This window comes from Schistosoma haematobium, chromosome 1 (assembly GCF_000699445.3).
Source record: "Schistosoma haematobium chromosome 1, whole genome shotgun sequence".
Lineage (NCBI taxonomy): Eukaryota > Metazoa > Platyhelminthes > Trematoda > Strigeidida > Schistosomatidae > Schistosoma > Schistosoma haematobium.
The window spans coordinates 84,288,701-84,312,032 of NC_067196.1; the positions used below are offsets into that span (position 1 = coordinate 84,288,701).

Below are 23,332 nucleotides of genomic sequence, written 5' to 3' on the forward strand. Positions count from 1 at the left end.
TATTATTGTTGAACTTTATCGTTGACGTGCTTTTAGAGAAACTTCGTCAGTTCAGTTGGGTGCGACACGAGTTACGTATGCCCAATCACCGACTGCCTCGACGTGCGATGTTTCATGGTATAGGAGTGGGATGGAAGAAAGCTAAGGGTGGCCAGACCAAAACATGGCACAAGTTCATGAAGTCACTGACAAGCGGACTGAGTCATATTGGTAGGTGTTGACTTATAGTGACTCAAGTGCAATCGAGTTTAGTTGAGTCAAGGTCTTTTGTTGACCTATTTAATGGACAAAGTCATCCATGATATAACAACTTGTTGTACTATCTTTATTATTATGCTTGTATGAAATACATATGCTCGAACATTGTTTAGCGCCTACGCATGTATTCATTCTGCTAGCTTCATTATTAACTGCTTAATCTATTCGCTGACTCATCCATTTTCCTATACATATATATATGTGTACATTTGCACCCATTCACTACAACTACTTGCTACTGCTACAATCGTAGTTCGCTTGCTCATTCATTTTGCCTCTCTGCTGTCTGGTCCGAATTATCTACTAAATAAACTGTAGTAGCTGCTTCTTTTTTTGCCTTCTGATTTCAAACATCGTTGAAGATTATACGATAACGGTTCGAGGGTGATTAATTATCGAAGCACAGCCACTACAGACTACCCGGTTGGGGTACGCGAGATGATAGCAACCGATGGTTAGAGACCCTGAATGATATGGCTCAAAATCGTTTGCAATGATGCAGGTACATCCACTCTTTGTGTTCTCTCAAATCCTAATCTTCTGAATTGTTCATGTCCCTTTTCTTTTTCTCTTTCCAAATTTATTTCACTGGATTATACTCCTTGAATAACATCGTCAAACCCTAATCTTTCCGATTACTGTTTATACTTTTGCTACCTCTACCACTAGGGGATTTGAATCGACAATTGTATCTCTGTGCAAATATGGTATGGCAAATGGAACTGATGTACATACGTAAGAAGTACTACGTTGTTGCTAACTGACTAAAATGCTTCATGACCTCCATCATATGAAAATACTGGTATATGAACAAAGAATATTCTCTGCAGTAAAGTCTCTCTGGATACCAAAATTATATTATCCAAAGTAATAATCCAAAATAGACCACGTTTAAGACAAACAAGTCATTGAAAGGTATAACATGTGAATTTAGGATTATTTATGAAATAAATTAGATAATGGATAATCTGAAGAAAATGTTGACCATGTGGATCATACTCAACAGGTAAATAGTTATTAAGTGGGATATGTATGAATAAATTAAACATAGTTATGGGTTCAGCTGCAAAAAATGATTCAGCACTGAGAATAAATGATAATTCGTTACGATAACTAGATTTATCTATTGTGATGACACAAGAGAAATTATTACCTTGCTGCTTAAGATCCCAACATACTGGGCAAATACATTTAACCTAGCACAGTTAAGGTACCAGTTAAAAACTGTACTGCTTACTGTAGTACGATAAGAAGGGATTTCACCCATATAATGTTTCCAAATATCCTGTCTCTTCATAAACAATATTTATATATAGTGCAAATTAGGTTTCCAGAAGAAAAAATTACGTAAAAATTACCTACAAAATGAATGTAAACAATTTCTACAATCCATTTTACTAGCTACAACCTGTTAGCATAAACATGTTTCATTATTTTAACAGTGTAATAAGAAAACAACGTTTGTCAGAACTATGTGATATATATTAGAGCAATACATTTCGATCACGCATATACTTAATAAGAACATTTATATATAAAAATTATAGGTCAACTATGCTAGAAATGGAGGATAAGAGGAAACAAAGATAATAAAGAAAGTAACGTGAAAAACAGAATGAAACTCATCACACTGGATATTACCAGGGTAGATTTAGGGCGAGAATAAACTATTTTTGAATACGGATAGGGGGGATTGAATTTTCGTATGATCAATGCTTCAATAAACAATACTATACACCCTTTGACACTTTTGTACAACACCACAAAAGCCGTGTTCGGATCAATCTTATGGCCTGTTTCAACTATATTTTTTGGCAATCACATAGTTCTGATAATCTTCGTCTTATTACAATAGCCAAGTTTATAAAAAGGACTAATTGCTTCTTTACTACTTTACATGCGAATAATATTAGTAAATTTATTTTTAAAAATTACTTTCCGTTTACTTGTACTGTTAATTTCACTATAGAACAATCATATTTGAAATAAACACTCGATGCTATCCATATGAAGAATTGGATTTATGTCACTGTATTAAATATTTACTGGATGGTCAGCGAGATGATGGTCGTGCATACTGCATACCGAGTTCCATGAAGGTATGTTTTGTATAATAGAACATAATCTCGAAGGTTTTATCTCCAATCGATCTAGTAGGAATGAAATTAGTTCTTGTGTGTAGACCATTAAATTATTAGTGATATGACCGAGTCTATTATCATATGAAAATCGAAATGGATTTCAACTGAATCACCAGAGAATACGAATTTTACCCACAGAGCAATGCACAATCAGAAAACAAACGAACCATTGATCACAATATAAAATATCTTCCATTTTAAGATTTTTATATATTTATTATCTACTGAACACTGATAAATAGATTATTCTCAAGTCATTTGGTACAGCAAAATAAATAAGTACAAATTTACGTACTCGGCTCAGAGATACTTTTCGTATAGTAGCTAATAATAGTATGCAGAATGAAGTAGAAGAATCGATGGTTGGACTGACGAGTCAATAATTGAAAGACAAGTGCTTTCCACACTAATAAATACTTATAAGACTTTTGAGAAAAGGGTATTATGTTTACGTACTCTTATCAGTGGTATAAATGAGCAATCAATAAATCGATGCAGATTTTCTGATGTAGTTAACATTCGATTAGGTGCTGTGTAGTTCAGATATTTTATTATGCGTTCTCGAGAGAGATAATTATAACAATTAATGTTGAAAAGAGTAGAGTGATTAACTTCCGAATTGAATTTTCTCCACTAAATGATACTGTAAGCACTCCCTATCGTAAGATTAAAGCTGAGAACTTTGGGAATAATTTTAAGAAAATCCCTAACTCTGTTACTTCTCTGTATAGGGCTGTGAAGATTGTTGAGATCATGAACCAATTAATGTTAGACCACCACTGAAGACCTAGGCGCACTAGATGGCCATTTCGTCCTGGTATGGAGCTCCTTAGAAGTGTACATCCACGATCTCACATGCAGGACTCGAACCCAGGACCTGTTTTGCGCAAACGCCTACCTCCCAGACTATCGTGCCGGGATACAACAGTGTTCATGTCTAACGTCAACCAATCCATGATATAGAGCGAATATCTTCCATTTGTTATTTCTGACATCCAGTTTAGACCATTATTCAACCACTTATAAAACAAGTTTAGACTGGCAGAATAACCTGATTTGCCAAGTATACACAAGATAAATCTATCATACCAGACAAAATGTAAAACGAATACTCGAGATGGGTACAAAAACGGTTTTAACTGGTAGATAATGAGGCGCAATAACTTCTTGGTTTCTGTTTGCTACAATATCAACCGCGTTATAAGCCAATAAAGACAAAAATCGGTTCTGTAATTATTACCCAACAAATGAGAATCGAAACTAGATATCTGACTAAATGGCAATAACACCTAAAAAGTTTACTTGCTGAGTTCAGAAAAGATGGTTTAACCCCAATAAGCTTTAGAATTGACGATGATATTTACTTGAAAGCTTTTTGATATATCCATCATTTCCTCCAAGTGAAATAGGATCTCAGTGTCAAACTCTAGACTTCCTTTTTTCATGAAATCCGAAGGTATGCTAATGTTTTCATAATCAGACAATATGCGTCGAGTTTCTTCAGTTGAGAATAATGTTGGATCAATTAAAATATTTAGGGTGTTCAACTATCTACTTGGGTATTTGATAATTGTAAAATTCATATAAGAAATATATTTTGAATCATGATTTACGTCAAGTTAAAATGTCTTCGCATTATATACGTCAAAAAAAGGGACTTCATAAAGAAAATAAGTTCACTGAACGATAGCGTGTACATCGAATGTTTTTAGCTTATAACAATCAGCAAGGATAACCATATCATAAATAATGTTTAAATTCATAGAATGAATACTGGTTAGTGTTTTTTTAGCGAGTTAGTTTTCTATCGCACACGCAACAACAAATGCAGCAGTAGGTCTCAACATACACAAAGGTAAAAGCAAGATTCTCTGATACAACACAGCATGCACCAATCCAATCACAATTGACGGAGAAGATTTGGAGGATGTAAAAACCTTGACATATCTGGGCAGCATCATTGATGAACAGGGTGGATCTGATGCAGATGTGAAGGCGCGGATCGGAAAAGCAAGAGCAGTGTATTTACAACTGAAGAACATCTGGAACTCAAAGCAACTGTCAACCAACACCAAGGTCAGGATTTTCAATACAAATGTCAAGACAGTTCTACTGTATGGGGCAGAAACCTGGAGAACTACGAAAGCAATCATCCAGAAAATACAGGTGTTTATTAACAGTTGTCTACACAAAATACTTCGGATCCGTTGGCCGGACACTATTAGCAACAACCTACTGTGAGAGAGAACAAACCAGATCTCAGCGGAGGTAGAAATCAGGAAGAAGCGCTGGAAGTGGATAGGACACATATTGAGGAAAGCACCCAACCTCGTCACAAGGTGAGCCCTCATGTGGAATCCTCAAGGCCGAAGGAGAAGAGAAAGACCAAAGAACACATTACGCCGAGAAATCGAGACAGACATGAGAAAATGAACAAGAATTGGATAGAACTGGGAGGGAAGGCCCAGGACAGAGTGGGTTGAATACTGGTCGGCGGCCTATGCTCCATTGGGAGTAACAGGCGTAATTCATAAAATATCTGGTTGGCTTTTTAAATTGATAAAATGAATTTATTTACATATTTGTTTATTTTGTGCTTGATATATACTTTTATAGGTTCTTATGTTTAAGTGTTGGTCAAACGATCCATCTAAAAGGCCGTCAATGAATAAAATTACTCAAGAGCTAATAGAAAATGTAAGTTTTTTTATATCTGTTTTGAAGCCTATACATGAAACAGATAATGATAATTGATTGTCATAACAATCAAAATGTTCTATCAAACTAATTCTCAAGTCATATTTCTTGACAATACAAACTCCTTGCATTATTCTAGAAAGAAAGAAAAAAAAGACACGACAATGCCCTGTTACTATACGAATGTGTATGAGATAATAATAAAAATTTCAGTAAAACAACAACCAAGAAATCACATTGTAACATTAGTAAGATCATAATTACTATCATTTCATGTGACCAACTGATGCAATGTGATTCAGTTAGTAGAATGTTTTTAACCTGATATAGTTTAGTCATAAACTCACGAACAATAATTGAAACACGAATGTTAAAAGTGAGGCAAACCACTAACTTTTATAATATCCAAGCTAAATTTTAATGATTATGGAAAAAAAACCGATACGGTGGTATTATGATTTTCGTACGATCAATTAACTTTTACATTTCACACACATAGTCCCCTTTATTATCTTAAAGAGATAATAACATCGTTGTACAAATGGAGTTAGCTGAAATATCATATATCAAATTAAATTACGATCAATATTATACCAGTCATCAATTGAAGTCAGAATAAAGTTTTTAAAATGTGCTTTACATTATTTCAGCTCTTCTACCATTCATCTTTTCAATTTATTCGCGTTGCACTAATACCGAGCAAATGCCCAATTTTACTAGGCTTTATGTTCATTACGACTAACATTTTATTTGATACATATTTCACACTTACTGATTGCTCCCTCCGAAGCAAGTTTTAAAATGATACGAACAGTTTTGCAAGAATTAAAGTCATTTTTAATAAATGATGGCCACGATGCTGTGATGCAATTAATGAAAGAAAAGAATAGCGTACTTCATGCATTGAATAGAAATACTGTCTAAACAATTATTATCACAGATTGAAATCATGAGTCAGTTGAAGCTAGACCACCATCGAAAACCTGGAAGCATGGTGGTCTAGCTTCAACTGACTCATGATTTCAATCTGTTAAAATTTCTAAAATCTCCACAAACCCCTTCTGATAATAAACAATTATTACTCAGATCCTGTTCCAGAAGAAATATACTAACATTACCGATCGATATCGATCAATATTCGTGTTCAGTCTTAGTCTTTTAGGAGGTTATGCAACCTATTTTAAGTGATTACTTATAACAAAAAAAACGGTTCATATAACATGATTCTTTTCTTTCTATTTTACAGCATGGTTTGTATCGACGAAAGAACTCGGATCCAGTTCATTAGGAATTTTACGAAATTGTCAAGATATGAGATACCTGGTTTATTATGATCTTGAAAAAAAAAACAATGAACTCTCTAACGAAATACCTTCTTCGTATAATGTATTATACATATTTAGTTTTGAGAAAATATAATTGCATTTTTTTTCCAAAAAATATGCCTTATTTTATTAATAGAAACTATGTACTATCCCTACCTATATCTGATCAACTATCAGCTGGTATGAATATAAATTAAATCATTAAAAAAGCGATCATGTATTCTTCTATCAATTAGTTGAACACATAAAAACAGGTTATCGTATTTGTATCAGTCTAGAAGTTATTGTTCTTTTCCTTTTGAAAAGAAAGTGCTAATGAAAACCCATTTGACACATAAAATAAAGTTGATGTACTTACACACAACGTATATCATTGATAATCTGGATTGTTTATAATGATCGTTCAAATAATGTACAAGTTGAGATAAGTTCTATTGTTATTTTCACCAAAAAAAAATGTGAAGTGACAAAATATAAACAGAATGATGAAAATATTTACATGATTTGCTGATATATATATTTTTTTAAATAAAAGGAAACGAGATATACGCGTTATTGAGGAAGAAAGACGCTCAAGAGTTATATCATGAACATCCAGAATAAAATATAAATTTTTATTCATTCTATAATGAACCAATCTAATTATTTATAGGTAAAGTTCAACAAATGGATTATTTAACAAACTAAAAGCAAAAACTAAAAGAATATCATGTTTTATTCAAACACCAAGCATTGAATAAATATCTCGATCATCATCTCTGTCTGAATGACGGCGACCAGAGAGCAATGGATCACTATTCAACTTCATACGATTTGAATTAGAACGTTGAAAGTGAGGATGTGTTGTTTGGTAATTATGTGCCGGGTTCACAGGATAATGACGGGTACTTTGTGGATGGTTATTCAAAGGTCGTCTTGGATATGAGTGCGTTGCGGGACGTATAGAATCTAGGCTATTACCAGAAAATCCAAGAGCAGAATCAGAAATAGGGATATTTCTAGTTTGTTGTTCAGATAATTTAAATGACATTTCACATGAAATGTTAGGATTAATCACAATATTATCAGGGCCAGAAGGATGAGAACCAGACGGTAAATACTGAATTTGTTCATGTAAAGAGCTAGAACTAATTTGATTGCTGCGATTGGTAGGTCCTCGATGTCCTGTGTTATTTTCAAGATTCCTGTTGTTGTCATTCATCTTATGAGATGACAGTCGCAGTTCCTGTTGTGAAGACGATAAAGGAGTCAGACATTTAGATATATTCGAATGAATTGGATTTTGTGGTCTATGTGTGAATAGTATGCGTTGAGACGTAGGAAGTGGTGGTGGAGGAGGTGGGGGAGAAATGATTGGATTGGCAGTGGGTTTTTGTGATTTATTTTCATTAGATATATCTACAGCAGTATTTGATACTGGTATGCTATTTTTACGCATGGCTAAATCATACAACCGTGCAATACGAGTATCAAGATCTTCAGCAGATGGACTAACGAAAGGCATTTCATTATGAAGATTGTCATTAACGGGAGAAATATGAGTTTCAACTTTATCAGTCTTAGAAGCATTAAGAGATGACTGATTATTCGGTAAAGTGTCATGCGTTTCAAGAGGTCTGTCAGTAAATTGTTTAGACGTTTCATTTTTACTTGTTTCATCTTCAGAGTTAAGAGCAGAATTAAGATAACGTTGATAGTGCTCTAATGGATGTGGAAGGGCGTGTGGACTACGACCTCGATGAGGCGGAGTTCGAGTTTCTCGAGAAATATTGTTGTTATTAGATCCACCACAAACTTTGAGGCGACCGGGATTGAGATTTGATGCCTTGGTCGTTGAAGTGAGTTCTTGGATAGCTCCGTTATTTGTGATATTACTAGGTTGAGACAATTCTTTTCGAGGTTTTGTAGATGAATCAGGTGAAGTTCCTAGTTCTTGAGTTTGTTCAGGGTCACAGCGAGTCGGAATATATGGTCTATAAGGTGGGGGAGGGTCTTCTGAAGGATGAAGAGAATGTGGTATATAAGCGCGTGAGGACGACTGAGGTGGAGTTGCGTCAACATTTTGGCGAAGATGTGAATGAGATGGTGAAGAATAGTCGGTTAATAAATGACCATGGTTCCTGAAGGGATTTTGTATCTGTACATTTGGGAAAATAGGATACGGATATAGCAATTTATTTGTAATAACAGGATGAGAATGATATGCACCCATATACGTCGCTGATGAACTACAATTGACATGTGACATAGGAGTCACCGCAAAACCAGCTTGTTCAGGTGTAGCAGATAGAGATATACTTTTAGTTTTAACAAAGTTATCCGGCTCAGCGAACTGGAGTATAGGGAATTTACAATCAGATTGTTGGATTATAGCAGCATCATCTGGTTCCTCTGGTTCTTCATAAACATCTAGAAGTTCGAATTCTTCTTCAACATCCTCTCCAGTTGGCATCTCACAAATGTCTTTACCTATGGCAATTACATCAGTTGAATTCATGGCTGTTTCCTTCGGTGAAATAAACTGAGTGGGGGTTTCTTCAGGGAGAGGTATATCCTGGACAGAGACATCAGTTTGATAACCTACTTTTAAAGGTGAATGGAGTGACGAATGAGATTTTGATTCACAAACTGTGGTAACAACATGTTGAGTAGGAGACTTAACTGCAACACAGGTAAGTGTATCCATATTAACAGTCGATAATTCAAATCGTTCTAAAGGTTGAGATGTATTAGGTGTTTTATCAACAGAAGAGGGAGATTGTAAAATCTCTGAAGTACTTTTTCCTGTTTCATGACAAGTTTTTTTAACATCTGGTATCTCACTTTTTGTAGAACGCGTTGTCAGTTGGAATAAATCAGCCATAGATTTAGGTCCCATGTATGGAGGAATAGAATTGGCTGACATTGATACAGTTTCTTCCAAAGAATCATCTTTATTAAAGCCAGGAAAATGTTTCTTTATATGACGCTGTTGATGTTTAATCAATTCAGCATGGGCAAGATCCAGCTAAACATTTAAAAAAGAAAGATGTATAAAACTGCGACATAAAAGTATTTTATTTATAGCATACAAAGAACATTTGGTATAAATACACTGAAAACATTATGTATAGTTATCAGTACACACCGAAAAACATCATATTTTATGCGAACAAGACATTAGTATCTGTTAAAAACTCAAGAATCATCCAACCTTGATGATTATGTCACGAAAGCTATACAAGACTTGTACAAGGAAGAATTTTCATATTTTAATTGTGATTGGAGACAACCACTGTATTATTTGATTGAGTATATGTAGCCGGAACTAATCCAAAGTAATACGAACCTAGTGATTCGTAAATAAAACCTAAGATAATCATTGTCATAGGAATTAAGAAAGTTCATAATATTAAAAACTTCTTAACGAAACGGAGTAGAATGAACTGTCTGAAAATTCTTATTTTAGGTAGAAAGTCAAGTTTAAGTATAAAACAAAGTAAGTTTTCAAGAACAATGTCTTATGCATTTAGAACCTAAAGAATAACCCAACTATAAATGTAACTTATACTAAAATCCAACTGTATAATTTTTCTAACGACTCAACAGGACTTGAAAACACTTGTTTTCATTATGATATCGGATAGGGAAGGTGAGAGTCACACGAGTATATATACCCTACCGACGAGCATGAACTAGAACAAAAACTCGAATCTAAGTATTTCTGTCATACACTTCCAACCACCAGCCACGTTTTAGCTAATAAAAAGGCAAGTTGTTCCTATTTTCAAATGAGCATTAAAAGGTGGCTAAACTAATACATACAAATGTCGCATATTTAGTGGAAATCAAGCTAGTGAATATATCTATAATGACAAATGCATCTCACACTATTTAAATAAATGGACAAAACTTACCTCATTTTTATCAGCAGTGGCATAGAGTTGGAGAAATTTATTAAATACCTTTTGAGCAGCAATTTTTACTTCTAAAGAACGTTTATATCGACGGCACTAAAAATCAAATTAAAATAGAGATGTCTTGCAATCAAAATTAATTTAATTAGCTAATACAACAAGTGTACTTAGGTATGAGGCACATTCTAAATATGAAGGATAATGATATTCAAGCTTAATTAAATGGAGGAGGGGACAAGCTTGGGAATCAGTGTTTGAAAGTCGAATGTCTTAAGCGCCAGGCTACCATTACCATTAAAAATACAGACTTATTGGTTTCAGATTTATCAACCATGACAAATTAATCGGGCATCGGTCAAGGTACTCCCTTAAACCATTCCTACCATGATGTGGTAAATCAGTTGATGAGGTTGTGAATCTTCATCGACTGAGATGGTTGGGCCACGTGTTACGTATGCCTGAACACCGACTACCACGACGTGCCATTAGGAGTAGAAGACATCCGTAAGCTATTAGTATTCGACCGCAGATGTCTTAGAAATATTGCTGGCGTCTGCTGGGATCAACGGGTAAGTAATAGTGAGGTTCGACGCAGGGTATTAGGGAATGATGGTAAATCAGTTGTTGAGGTTATGAATCTTCATCGACTGAGATGGTTGGGCCACGTGTTACGTATGCTCGAACACCGATTACCACGACGTGCAATGCTATCCGGTATTGGAAATGGTTGGAAGAAAGTTAGGGGCGGCCAAACCAAAACGTGGCATCAGTGCTTGAAGTCACTAACTTCTAGTCTGAGCCATGTTGGTAGATGCAGACTACTTGGTTGGGGTCCACGTGACTATCGTAACCAATGGTTGGAGACTCTTGGTGACATGGCTCAGAATCGATTACAATGGCGTCGGTGTATACACTCTCTGTCCTCCCTTAAACTATGGGATTAAAATCACTTCGTATCTTTCTTTCTACGAACTAATTCTTTCTTCCTGTAATATTTCTTTATATGCAATCTTTCTTTTATGTATTACCACCATTGAATTAACTACTTCTATGAATCCCGTGTTCATCTTGCTGTGCTAATGCGGTATGGCAACTCGGACCGATGCATATATGTGCCTGGTCCTAACGTTGTAGCTGACTGACTGTGGAATAAAATAGCTGGGTAAGATGACAGTATCATTCTTACAAACTCTTTCACTAACTACAATTAAAATAAAAATCGGGTTTTATAGAAAGCTGTCTATTATAGTTACAAAATATAAATGTTCATACGTATTATCCTAGGTTTCGGGCAAGCTTGAGACTCACTATATCGACTGTTGTTACCGTTGCATGTAGATAAGTAGGGCCAATTATGAAAATGTTTGCTATGAAAGCGGTTACTTGATACGAGAAAGCATTATTAATGTTCGCTTGGCTACTATTAAGATAACCACTTAAGCTAAGTAGATATACACAGTTGAATTATTGGATGCCAAATAAATGTGTGACTTTGTAGTAACGATAAACTGGCAAATCAATATGACCAGTAACTAATGAGTGGATTAATATATGTTTACTACGCTAATCTTCCATATATATATTTTTAAAACAACTTTAAAACCGGCAGATGAAGTCATAAACCATTGGACGGATATAAAGTTTACAGTATAAAAAATAGGAAAATCCTTCTATACTATACTATACAGCAAACAAGGTTGAAAAAAGTCGAGACTGATCCATCACAAGAAAAACTAAATCAAAGCAATGGTTTGCTAAAAGATTTAAAATATAATCACTTACTTTTCGTATTGTTTCTACAACTGTCCAACATCTAGCCATTATTGGTAAAGAAATAGTCATTTTGTCAAGAAACTCAAGCCTATCAACACATGTGGCAATATCCTCATGACCTTGAATTAAACTTGACTTTATGGAACGATCGATTAGCAGTAGGCGCTCTTCAGCGTCCAAATCTTTCAATTGTTGTTCTTTGTCTTTTATATTTTGGTCGTTGATAGTAGACATAGTATTTGACTGAACAACAACGGTAGAATTAGAACTAAATGAAAAGAGTAATCAAGAAAAAAAAAGTAAAGGGAAACAAGAAAGGTTGACGTCTAGACAATAACTTGTAGAATTCACTGAAAATACAGATACAAATCAAAAATAGGACAGTTTCAATTGTCAGTTTAAAACTTTTGCTTATAGTAAATAGAAAGACTTAACAATTTATCTTATTGATAATTCAATAGAATGAATGTATATGCATGGTATTTTAGACATTTATTAAATCACTACGTAAACTATCATCAATTGGTATACTTGAATTTTCATCGAAATTAACTGTTTAGAAGTAATATTTAAAATATAAAAATAGTTGTATACGGAATGGTTACATAATGAAGTCAATTAAAATATTTTATTAAAGATATTAAGAAGACGTTACACTAACTGGTGAACTATAAAACAAATTAGAAGTATTTTCAAAACTTAAGAACAAAATTTACGATACAAAGAATAGGATATTCCATAGAGTAAAAAAATGCCTACCTGAATTCGGAAAATCTAAACTGTAAAGGGAAACTATTGAATGTGGTCTAGTTACTACATACCAAATAATCTAATTTCTTATGTACACATTTTGTAATTGACAAGGCGACTAGATGATTCTTGTTAAATTCATCACAAATATGCCTCCAAATGTCCTGGTATGGCCGAGAGTGGGAAGAGTCTACTCTCCCTCTCGAAATGCTCTCACATGGCCACGTGCATACAACCATTACCACAGAAGTCCTACTCACTGCCTTCTCGCAATGGGGTGTTGTTTACGAAATTGAGAGGACGAAAAGCGAATGTCCGGCGGTGGACCCGGAGAGTCCACCTAGGGGAGTTGGAAAACGCTGATTCAAAACCAATGGTGCACATGGGCTCCAGTATCCTGAGGGAACAAATGGAGTATGAACCAATAGTTGGTCACCGGCTACCATGAGATTGCATCTCCTTACGATGCTCCACTGCCTTGTGGACCAGACTTTTAGGTCGAAGGTTCCGGGTGTGGCCCCCTAAGATAACCACGTGCTTCGAATTGGGCACCCGGGCAATATCACATCCCTCACACAAATCATATGTATTTGGTGCCTCCTTGTAACAATATCGATGTGTTCAAGTAAATAAATAAACATCACAAATATGTATGTTTCTTTATCTTAATGATGTGTTGAAGGTATACATAGACCTGACATTTCTTAATAGGTACCTGTTACTTTCTTCACGATTGGTCATACTAACCCTTCACAAATCATTTAAACAATAATAAGAATCCATCTTTGAATAATTTCCAATTGTAACGTTTAATGGCGTGATTGCCACATAGTGCAGTGTACACAACCTATACTGACAGATACAAGTAGTATGTATCAGGAATTGGAAGTGGAATCACTGTCAGCATAAGAAAACAGGAAGGGAAATAGAGAGAAATTGGAACAACAACATGATTGGAAGAGTCATAATGTGAAGGACAACTGAAGGAAGATGTGTAAATAATGTATTTAATGTACAATTTTCATATTTTACAAAGCCGCTGTATAATTTTGCATAAAACAATAAGTTGGTTTTCCTCACCTGAGTTTACGTTTACTACAATAGTACTCACTAAGACTAAAATTATCACATCAGTGTAATAAATTAACATAAGTAAAAAGATGATTTATTATTAAGTGAATTGATTCTCAACGTCAGTTTCTATCATTTTAAAAGACATGATATAGTAATAACTTGATAGTTAAAGCACTTATAGCTTTCAATTAATAGATAACAAATTCGATCTCTGCTATGCCTAGTTCCATTGAAACAGATTAATTATCATGAAAACAATATAATACAAAGTTGACTTTATGGTCAGTTGAAGTAAATCATAATATCTTATTATACACGAAAGAGATCTTCAAACCAAGGTCTACTTTAATTTTACTGGTAATCTGAAAAGACAACATATAGTTTCCATAAATACATTATGGTAGTTCACACGTATTTTTATAGTATATAGTGCATAGGACAACACGGATATGAATTTTTGTAATATAACCCATTCACTAATATGAATATAAGCAGAAATTTCATTCGAAAAAATGTATGCGTTCAAAAAAAAATACACAGCAACTAAAATAAGATACTACACAAATGAACTGGACGTAAACGACAATGAAAATGTATCACTTTTCTCGATAGAAAACTCACCTAACAACTGATGAAGTTCTAACATCAACAGATTTGGAAGTCAACTCCATCTGTATTAAAGCAAATACATAATTATAGTAACAATAATGACAAACTTATTTATGGAATTTTTGGTTAGAAAAATAACGATACAAATAGACAATTGGTGCACAATTTTTCCGATTATTAAGCAAGTTAGTAAGAATGGTAATCCCATCCCCATCGTAATTGTTATGGTGAGAGATTTCATAATTCCTAATGAAGAAAGTTCGGAGATGAATAAATAAAAAACCAATCGATAGATGAAACGGAATGATATGATACTATGGAGTGGTAACTGCTCACAAGGACGACTAATTGATGCAAGCTGGCAACGAGTTGATTTTAGCTGCTCAATAAAACAGGTGTTTTTATCCAGTAAAATAGTGTTTATATAATACTGAATGCAAAAACCAAACATAACTAGAATTCAACTAAAACACAAGCAATTTGAAAAATACGGATTTTGCAGGTAACTTAAATGACAATAAAACTCGTATTCCGTCATATCACCATCAATCCGAGAAAATTGCGTAAATTACTTTAGTAAATTATGACATAACACTTACGAATCGAAACGCACAAATCTTGTTTGTCTAATGTATAAAAGCTGGCAAGCCAAGGTAAACCAAGTTTGAATGACTTTGGATAAGTTATCAAATGAAAATGGGGAAATTTATGCAATGTATTAATCTCCCTAAGCTGGTATCCTCACTTATCACTATAACAGGAAACAGAAATCACATTCATAGTGTTTTAGTTAATTGATCGAACAAGTGAATACAATAATCGCATGATTTGTGTCAGTAATAAAACAGTACGTTAGGGAGTGTGAATATAAGTGAATTCATTAAGTTTCAAATGAATTAAACAGTAAAGAACTAAACAACAATTTTCCCAAATTATTTAACAGTATGCATAAACGACAAAACATGTAGAAGAGATGAAAATAAATGCAGTATGGTATGTACACATATGCAAACATATCACAGTAACAAATACACAAGTCTCGGTCAAAAGGTGTATTAAACTACCTAATTTTTTTAAATGTGATTAATCATAACCGGAATTATGGACAAATGTTTGTTCCGTGAAACAATCAAGGAGTGAATTCAAATTTAATTGAACTCGTGAACAACTGTGCGACATACTAGTTTTCTATTGAAGTAGGTGACATGAAAAAATGACCAAAAACGACGAGGATGATATGTTATTTCAATTGACCTATTGTAGATAACAAGAATTAGGTTCCGTTTTTAAGCCGGATGAGAGTCTTTTTGACGAAAATATCCCACTCGGACTGATGTTAGATCGAGGGTACCCGTTAGGAAAAACTATTAACAAACTAGATGACAACCCATGTCTTTATTACAACTTTTGATTCTTCTACCCTAGGCGCTGTTTAATGTCACCAAATAAAATTATATAAGCTGCATTTAAGTTCACACCGTGATCTACCTCCCATTTACACCTGATCATATTGAATCGTAACACATCAACGATCATTATACAACGCGTTTAACAAGTACATGAAAATGAAGGAAACGAATTGCTATAAATCTTACTGGACTTTTTTCCCAGCTACGGGATGATAATTTAGGACTGATACTAGGGCTTCTTTTCCGAGAGTTTTTAACATTGGTGAAAATAATGAATTCAGTGGAATAGCGTCCTTGTTTCGCAGGTCTTCTTCTTAGGCGAATACTATCAGTTCGATAGGTATCTCGGTTAGAATCTTGGTTATTTCTAGCTGCTTTTTCTTCCAGAATAGATTGCTTTTCTTTATCATCAGTATTATTTGTCTTTAGATTCACATCATTCGTAGAAGCAACAGAATCAGAAGAATCATCACTGAGTTCTGGAAGGACATTCCGAAGAAGGGGAGTGACAACCGCTGTAGAACGTGTGCGATGGGTATCAGATTGATTTGTATGATTCTCATTAGCTGTACTACGCGTAGGTGTAACTGAAACTACAGGCCTTGATTTTGTTTTCTCCTCAATGGAAACAAGTGGAGATATAGCCGTGTTTTGGCGTATAATAATTTTCAATGGATCGTTGGACGACGTATGCGACTGCTCAGATCCCTGAGTTAAAATTTAAAAAATAACGAATTGTTCGAGATGTTAACAGATTCAACACTACAAATAATTATGTAGGGAACTGGTATTATTGTAACGAGAAATTGGTTGGAAACTAGTACATTATAACAGTACATATTTTGATAATCGTAGTGTCATAGACTCATCATAAGGGCAAAATATGTAGAAAAAGCTGTAACATGCTAACACTATTTATTGGATAAGTTTGAAGACAAAAGTGACGGAATAAATGTTAAGATATGGTCACGAAAATTTTGGCTTGTTGTGACTAATAATCAATACAAAGTTCTGAATTAAAATACTAGTTTCATCAAGTGTAAGAACAAACGAGTTATCCAAACAGGAACTTTTCAGTAAAGCTAGTCTGATGATGTAGTGGAAAGATTGGATTCACAGTCGAATAAAACTTAAGGGGATCTTCGAAATTGTGTGCTGACGAATAGAGATCAGTCATTATAATCACCGTAGGGCTTGTCACAAATGTCCATCGGTCCAAATCGGTTGAGAAAAGGTTATCTGATTAGACTGAAGCTTCCGCTTACTTAATGTAACCACGTTGAGGTAAATTGATTTTGGAAAAGTCTAAATGCGATCTTTATTTTGACAGCTTATCATTGTCACAAAGTAAAGAATCCGCGGAAGATACTGGTAATAAAATATCTACACTGTCTTTATGATTAGTTGTGCATGACAGCCATAAGTAACATTCTAACCAGTAAATTAGGTCATTAGTATTAAGTTTTATGTCCCATTGAACTCATTTTTTTCACTATCCAAAAAGAACTTAGTGGTTATCTTATGTATGTACTGGTAAGAGTCTGGACAATCGAGTACAGAATTTGTGACAATTTATTTCAGAAGTGTGAAATAAATATCGGTAAGACCGATAGTATCCGTGAAATGAATAATAAAAATAGTGAAACTGGAGGACTACTTCAAATACTTACGTGACGTGCTTCTAATGTAGCAGTTGACCCAGTTGTAGATGGGGAGGATGGAGAAACGGAATCGGGGGACATCAAAACCGAGGAATGTTTACGAATACGCAGACGAAGAGCTGAAACACGTTGAGAGTCTACAGGAACAAAACCGTCTGACTCGGCTACATCAGAAGACGGAATGGATGATTTTACAGGACTGTTGGTTATATTTGGCGATTTTTTCGCACATTTTCTGGAACAAAAGTACAACACACTTGAAAATACAAAGTCAACCTAATTTCTTTTGTGAAATTCGCAAAAACAAACAAAAAGTCCTTACATTGCACTACTTCTATCCCTTTGTGCACTATAGGAATGATGGTCAACTGAACCACTGCTTTTGCGAGATTCTGTATGTGGTCGTTTAGCTGGTCTTCCATGTTCCGCTAAAACGCAACAATTAAAAAACACATGGTTGTATCATAAAAAGTGAAACTGAAAGTTTTGTATCAGTACAATATTCTGTCAACGAAAGGGAAATGTTTGGATTTGATGAAACTCAGAGAAACCTCGGCAATGCTATAAAAAACAAATGATTTCATATCGATGACAAATCATAACGAATTCATACAAACCAATAACGTGAAATATGAAAATAGTACAGCCTGGTTGCTACTTCTGTACTCAAGGTAAACCATAGAGACAAGTATGTGAATCACAAGCATATAAGAACATAGACGTCAGTTCACGGTCAATAGTACTCGTCGGATGTGAACTTTGGCACACAAGGCTGTCTATAACTCCCCCCAGTCTTTCTAGGGTTACTGCCGGTCCCAAGCCTGAGTAAAGGAACAGGGTTGGGAATGTGACCGGCAACTCCATCTCATACAAAACAATCTTGCTTAAACCGCTAACCAGAAAAGATGGTTTAAACCATTTATACTCTGCCCTCCGAATCGAAGGATCTTCATTCAAAAGAATTATGACGCCTCATGATGAAAGTCAAGATTCTTCCCTTTTAACAACCACAGCAACAATTTTTATAGATACGTGGAATGTCTGGACAGTGAGAAACTGGGAGGATCAGTCAAACAGGTGCAGAAATGGGAGATACAACTTGGTGGTTCTCGGGATAAGTAAAACCCACTAAATCCAAGTTAAACGGAAAGGGATATATTCGGGACCAGACACCATCAGTAACAGCATCTGGTTGGGGAAGAAATTAGAAAAACACGATGGAGGTGGATAGAACATGCATTACGGAAATCATCAAAACGCATCACGAGACAAGCTCTAACTTGGAATCCTGAAGGGGAAAGGAAGAGAGGAAGACCAAGAAACACATTGCATCGGGAATTGGAAGCAGACATGAAAAGGATGAATAGAAACTGGAAACAACTGATAAGGATTTTCCAGGACCGAGTTGGATGGAGAATGCTAGTGGGCGGCCCATACTCCACGAGGGGTAACAGGCGTAAGCAAAACGGTCAATAAAATGGTAGACGCGAAATGGACTAAAGTTGGGATCCCGATTGGTAAATTGGCACGTGATATCGGTCACCGCCCCCAAGACAGCTTGTGCACTTCGTGATTTATATACAGCGACCGTAGTTTAAGAAAAGTGACAGCCGTTAAAATTAACCTGGAAGTCCCGATGGACCATTTATTTCATTCAACATAGACCTCAGTAAAACTAGGTAGTGAAATAATTATGTACCATGCAAATGCTTCCAAATGCCCTGGTACGACCGAGAGTGGGGAGAGTTCGCTCTCTCTTGAAATGCTTTTACATGGTGACGCGCATACAGCCATTGACAGGGAAGTCCTAATTACTGCCTTTTAGTGACGGGGGTTTTGTTTACAAAACTGAGAGGACAAAAAGCGAATTTCCAGTGCTTTAACCTGGTTGGTGGATATGGAAGATTTACATGGGGGAGTTGGAGAACCCTGACTTAAAATCAATGGTGTACATAGGCTCCAGGATCCTGAAGGAACAAATGGCGAGTGAACATACTGCAGATCACCGGCTACCATGGGGCTGCATCTCCTTACGTCGCTCCACTACCTTGTGGATTAGACCTCTAGGTCAAAAACTCGGGGAGTGTCCCGCTAAGAAAACTACCTGCTCTGATTTAGGCGTCCTGGCAGTATTCCAGCCCTCGCACAAATCGAATGACGACGTGTGACGCATCAATATGTGGTGCTTCCTTGTACCAATGTTTGTGTTTGAATAAATACCATATAAATAAGGAAGTGTGAAGGTACACAGACGTAAAGTACAATAAATAAATAAATAAATAAAAACAAGTGAACGAGGACAGTGCATATAAGAAACACATTTCAGTTCAAAATACAGACTAGAAAGACCTTTTAGTTAGTGGGTACCTCACATTCACGCAGACTATAAGAGAAAACTACGGAAAATTCGTCATCGTTGTCTGATAACGTTATTCGCAAAGTGAACTACAATTTGTTCAGGACCCAAATCAGGTAATTATGATAAATCCACAATCGGCAGTCCTAAACAACCCTCCTCCATACCATGTCGTAAATTGACCACATCCGCTTTTTCCACTCAGAGTCGGTAAATAATCCACGATGTGGAAGTTGCTATGATAACATTCGTAACACATGTCCAAGTAGCCAGGTCCCACAAGTATATGGCAAAACTGCTGTCAATGACGAGTACAAGCTCGACCTTTTAAAGCTAAGCTAAGATAACGAAGGCACTAAAGATGGCCCAGATTAGCATAAACCGTTCTGACAAAATCTGCACATGAACACAGCTCATTCTGCTTTCGACAACTTGTTTCATCTGTGGAGTAGGCGGTTTGCTCATCCTATTGTCAGTGTGGATGGCGCAATATGACCCTACGTTTGAAGCACCCTTGATGTTCGGTATGTGGTTGTAAGTAGAAGTGGTAAACAGATTTAGAAATGTTATAAACATTCATTGACTAAGGCATGTGTTATGCATCCTTGGTTATCATATTATCCATCGTCCAGTAGTGGTCCGGACAAAAGCATGTCACAGAAAACTTAGAGGTAGGCAGGTTAAAACATGGCCTCAATCCATAAAGTGGATGGATTGGTTGGTATGAGCAATGTGAAGATGAGGACATCGTCGGAGACTTTTGATGGCATAACTCGAAATCAAAAGCATTGATGTAGTTGTACTCAAACTTTAACTTTACGTAAATCTTGATAACTCATTTCTTGATTCACACTCTTGGATCTTATAAGTTCCTTTTGAAAGATATTTCTTGTGCATATCCTTTCACTGAAGTTGATATTTTCCTAATTTTGTTTCTCATCTTGTTCATCTTTTCACTGTGATTGCCCCAAAATGCCCTGGTACAGCCGAGAGTGGGGAGAGTCCACTATTATTTTATTATTTATTTGAACACATAAATATTGGTACAAGAGGGCACCAAATATATATGCGCCACACAAAACAATGAGAATTTGAGAAGGAAAAAAAGGTAAGGAGAGTAAAATAGGACAATAACGAACAGATTAGTGTAAGGTAGTGTAATAATAATAATGGGGGAAACAGAAACGTACAATCAGAAGAGATCATTCAGTTAAGGAAGGAGCAACCACCTTTTATGAAGAAAGTAAAAGGTTACAGCAGGATCGCCACTGGCTTCTATTCTGAGCCATATCTGATAACGTCTCTGGCCACTGTGTTGCACCATCTCTAGGACCCCAGCCAGGGAGTCGTGAAGGACTAACACAAGCCAGCCCTTTGTAGCTTTCTTTCATACCACGACACCACGTCATACACTGACCACCTCTCCGCTTTTTCCAACCAGTCCCAGAGTCGGCAAATAATGCACGACGTGGAATTCTCTGGGACGACATTCGTAGAACATGTCCAAGCCACCGAAGTCGATGTTTCAAGATGGTGACACTAATTGGATTATCGTCGCTGTGTCCAAACACACGATGTCGAACCTCTGCATTACTAACGTGGTGTTGCCAATGGATGTCAACAATCCTTCGGAGACAGCCGTGATCGAACGCAGAGAGTCGTCTAACACCCTCAACTCGAAGAGGCCAGGTTTCACAAGCACAGAGCAGAACTGCTCTCACCAAAGCTTTGTAGATCCGACCTTTTACAGCCAGACTAACATCACGAAGGCGCCAAAGATGGCCCAGATTGGTATAAGCCGCTCTGGCTTTCACTATACGTGCATTGATCTCATCACTCACACCCCCACCAGCACTTATGCAGCTACCTAGATACACGAACTCAACTACTATCTGCTCACCATCCAGGGTGAGTACAGGATTAGAATCATGCCAGTCTTGTAGAAGTACTTTGTACTTCGGAGGTGCAAAGCACATACCATACCTACGGACATTCATTGCCAACTGATTAAGTGCGGATTGCATGCCTTGGGCATTATCGCACAGTAAGACAATATCATCCGCATACTCAAGGTCGAGAAGTCTTTCTCCAGGCAACAGATCCACACCACCATTAACTACATCCATCAGAGCTGTTTCCAGAATGTCGTCGATGGCAAGGTTGAAGAGGAATGGTGACACTGGGCAACCCTGCCTATGCCCTGACTCTGCCTGAGGTGTTTGCATATAGAGCCTTTAGGATGTTAATAAACTTCTCAGGCACACTCTTCTTCAACAGACAATTCCAGGGAACAGTCCTGTCCAACGAATCGAAGGCAGCCTTGATGTCAGGAAACCCTACAATTGTTGGCCTTTGATAAGTATGATGGTGTTCTAACATTTGGCGGAGGGTGAAGATATGATCAATACATCATCGACCAAAACGAAAACCAGCCTGCTCCTCGCAGTCAGTCAGTCAGTCAGCTACAACGTAGGACCAGGCACATATGTGCATCGGTCCAGGTTGCCATACCGCATCAGCACAACAAGATGAACACCGGATTCATAGCAGTGGTTATGTCAAAGGTGGTAATATATAAGAGAAAGATTGCATATAGAGATATAATACAAGAAGAAAGAATTGGTTCGTAGAAAGAAAGATATGAAGCGATTTTAATCTCTTAGTTTAAGGGAAGACAGGGAGTGTATACACCGACGCCATTGTAATCGATTCTGAGCCATGTCACCAAGAGTCTCCAACCATTGGTTACGATAGTCACGTGGACCCCAACCAAGTAGTCTGCATCTACCAACATGGCTCAGACTAGAAGTTAGTGACTTCAAGCACTGATGCCACGTTTTGGTTTGGCCGCCCCTAACTTTCTTCCAACCATTTCCAATACCGGATAGCATTGCACGTCGTGGTAATCGGTGTTCAGGCATACGTAATACGTGGCCCAACCATCTCAGTCGATGAAGATTCACAACCTCATCGATTGATTTACCATCATTCTTTAATACCCTGCGTCTAACCTCACTATTACTTACGCGGTGATCCCAGCAGACTCCAGCAATATTTCTAAGGCATCTGTGGTCAAATACTAATAGCTTACGAGTGTCTTCTACTCTTAATGACCATGTTTCGCTGCCGTAAATTAAAACAGAACGGACTGCTGCGCAGTATACTTGTCCTTTTATTGATAGACGGATATCTCGCCTTCACCATAGGTGACGTAAGTTGGGAAAAAGGAAATGAGCTTTCTGAATCCGTGTAGAGATTTCATCAGACATCAACTTATTAGGGCTGCTCAGACTTCCAAGATATGTGAAGTTGTCAACGCGTTCGACTACTTCACTCCCTATCCTTAGTTCAGGTGTTGATGCAGACCAGTTCTGAAGCAACAA

The 23,332-nt window shown here is 36.4% G+C and overlaps 1 protein-coding gene across 1 annotated transcript in view; it reads right to left on the reverse strand.

Annotated features, from left to right (window-relative positions):
* Window positions 1-5,150: 5,150 nt before the first annotated feature.
* Window positions 5,151-23,332, reverse strand: part of HDGFRP3 (hepatoma-derived growth factor- protein) — a gene marked incomplete at its 5' end in the record, with an annotated part of 29,703 nt that continues 11,521 nt past the window's right edge. The window contains 8 exons of the mRNA XM_012937333.3: window positions 5,151-5,231; window positions 6,780-9,428; window positions 10,318-10,413; window positions 12,100-12,358; window positions 14,536-14,585; window positions 16,119-16,640; window positions 17,603-17,828; window positions 17,916-18,021. Of these exons, the coding sequence (XP_012792787.2) occupies window positions 7,140-9,428; window positions 10,318-10,413; window positions 12,100-12,358; window positions 14,536-14,585; window positions 16,119-16,640; window positions 17,603-17,828; window positions 17,916-18,021 (3,548 nt within the window). The 3' untranslated portion in view covers window positions 5,151-5,231; window positions 6,780-7,139. The remainder of the gene's footprint in view (window positions 5,232-6,779; window positions 9,429-10,317; window positions 10,414-12,099; window positions 12,359-14,535; window positions 14,586-16,118; window positions 16,641-17,602; window positions 17,829-17,915; window positions 18,022-23,332) is intronic.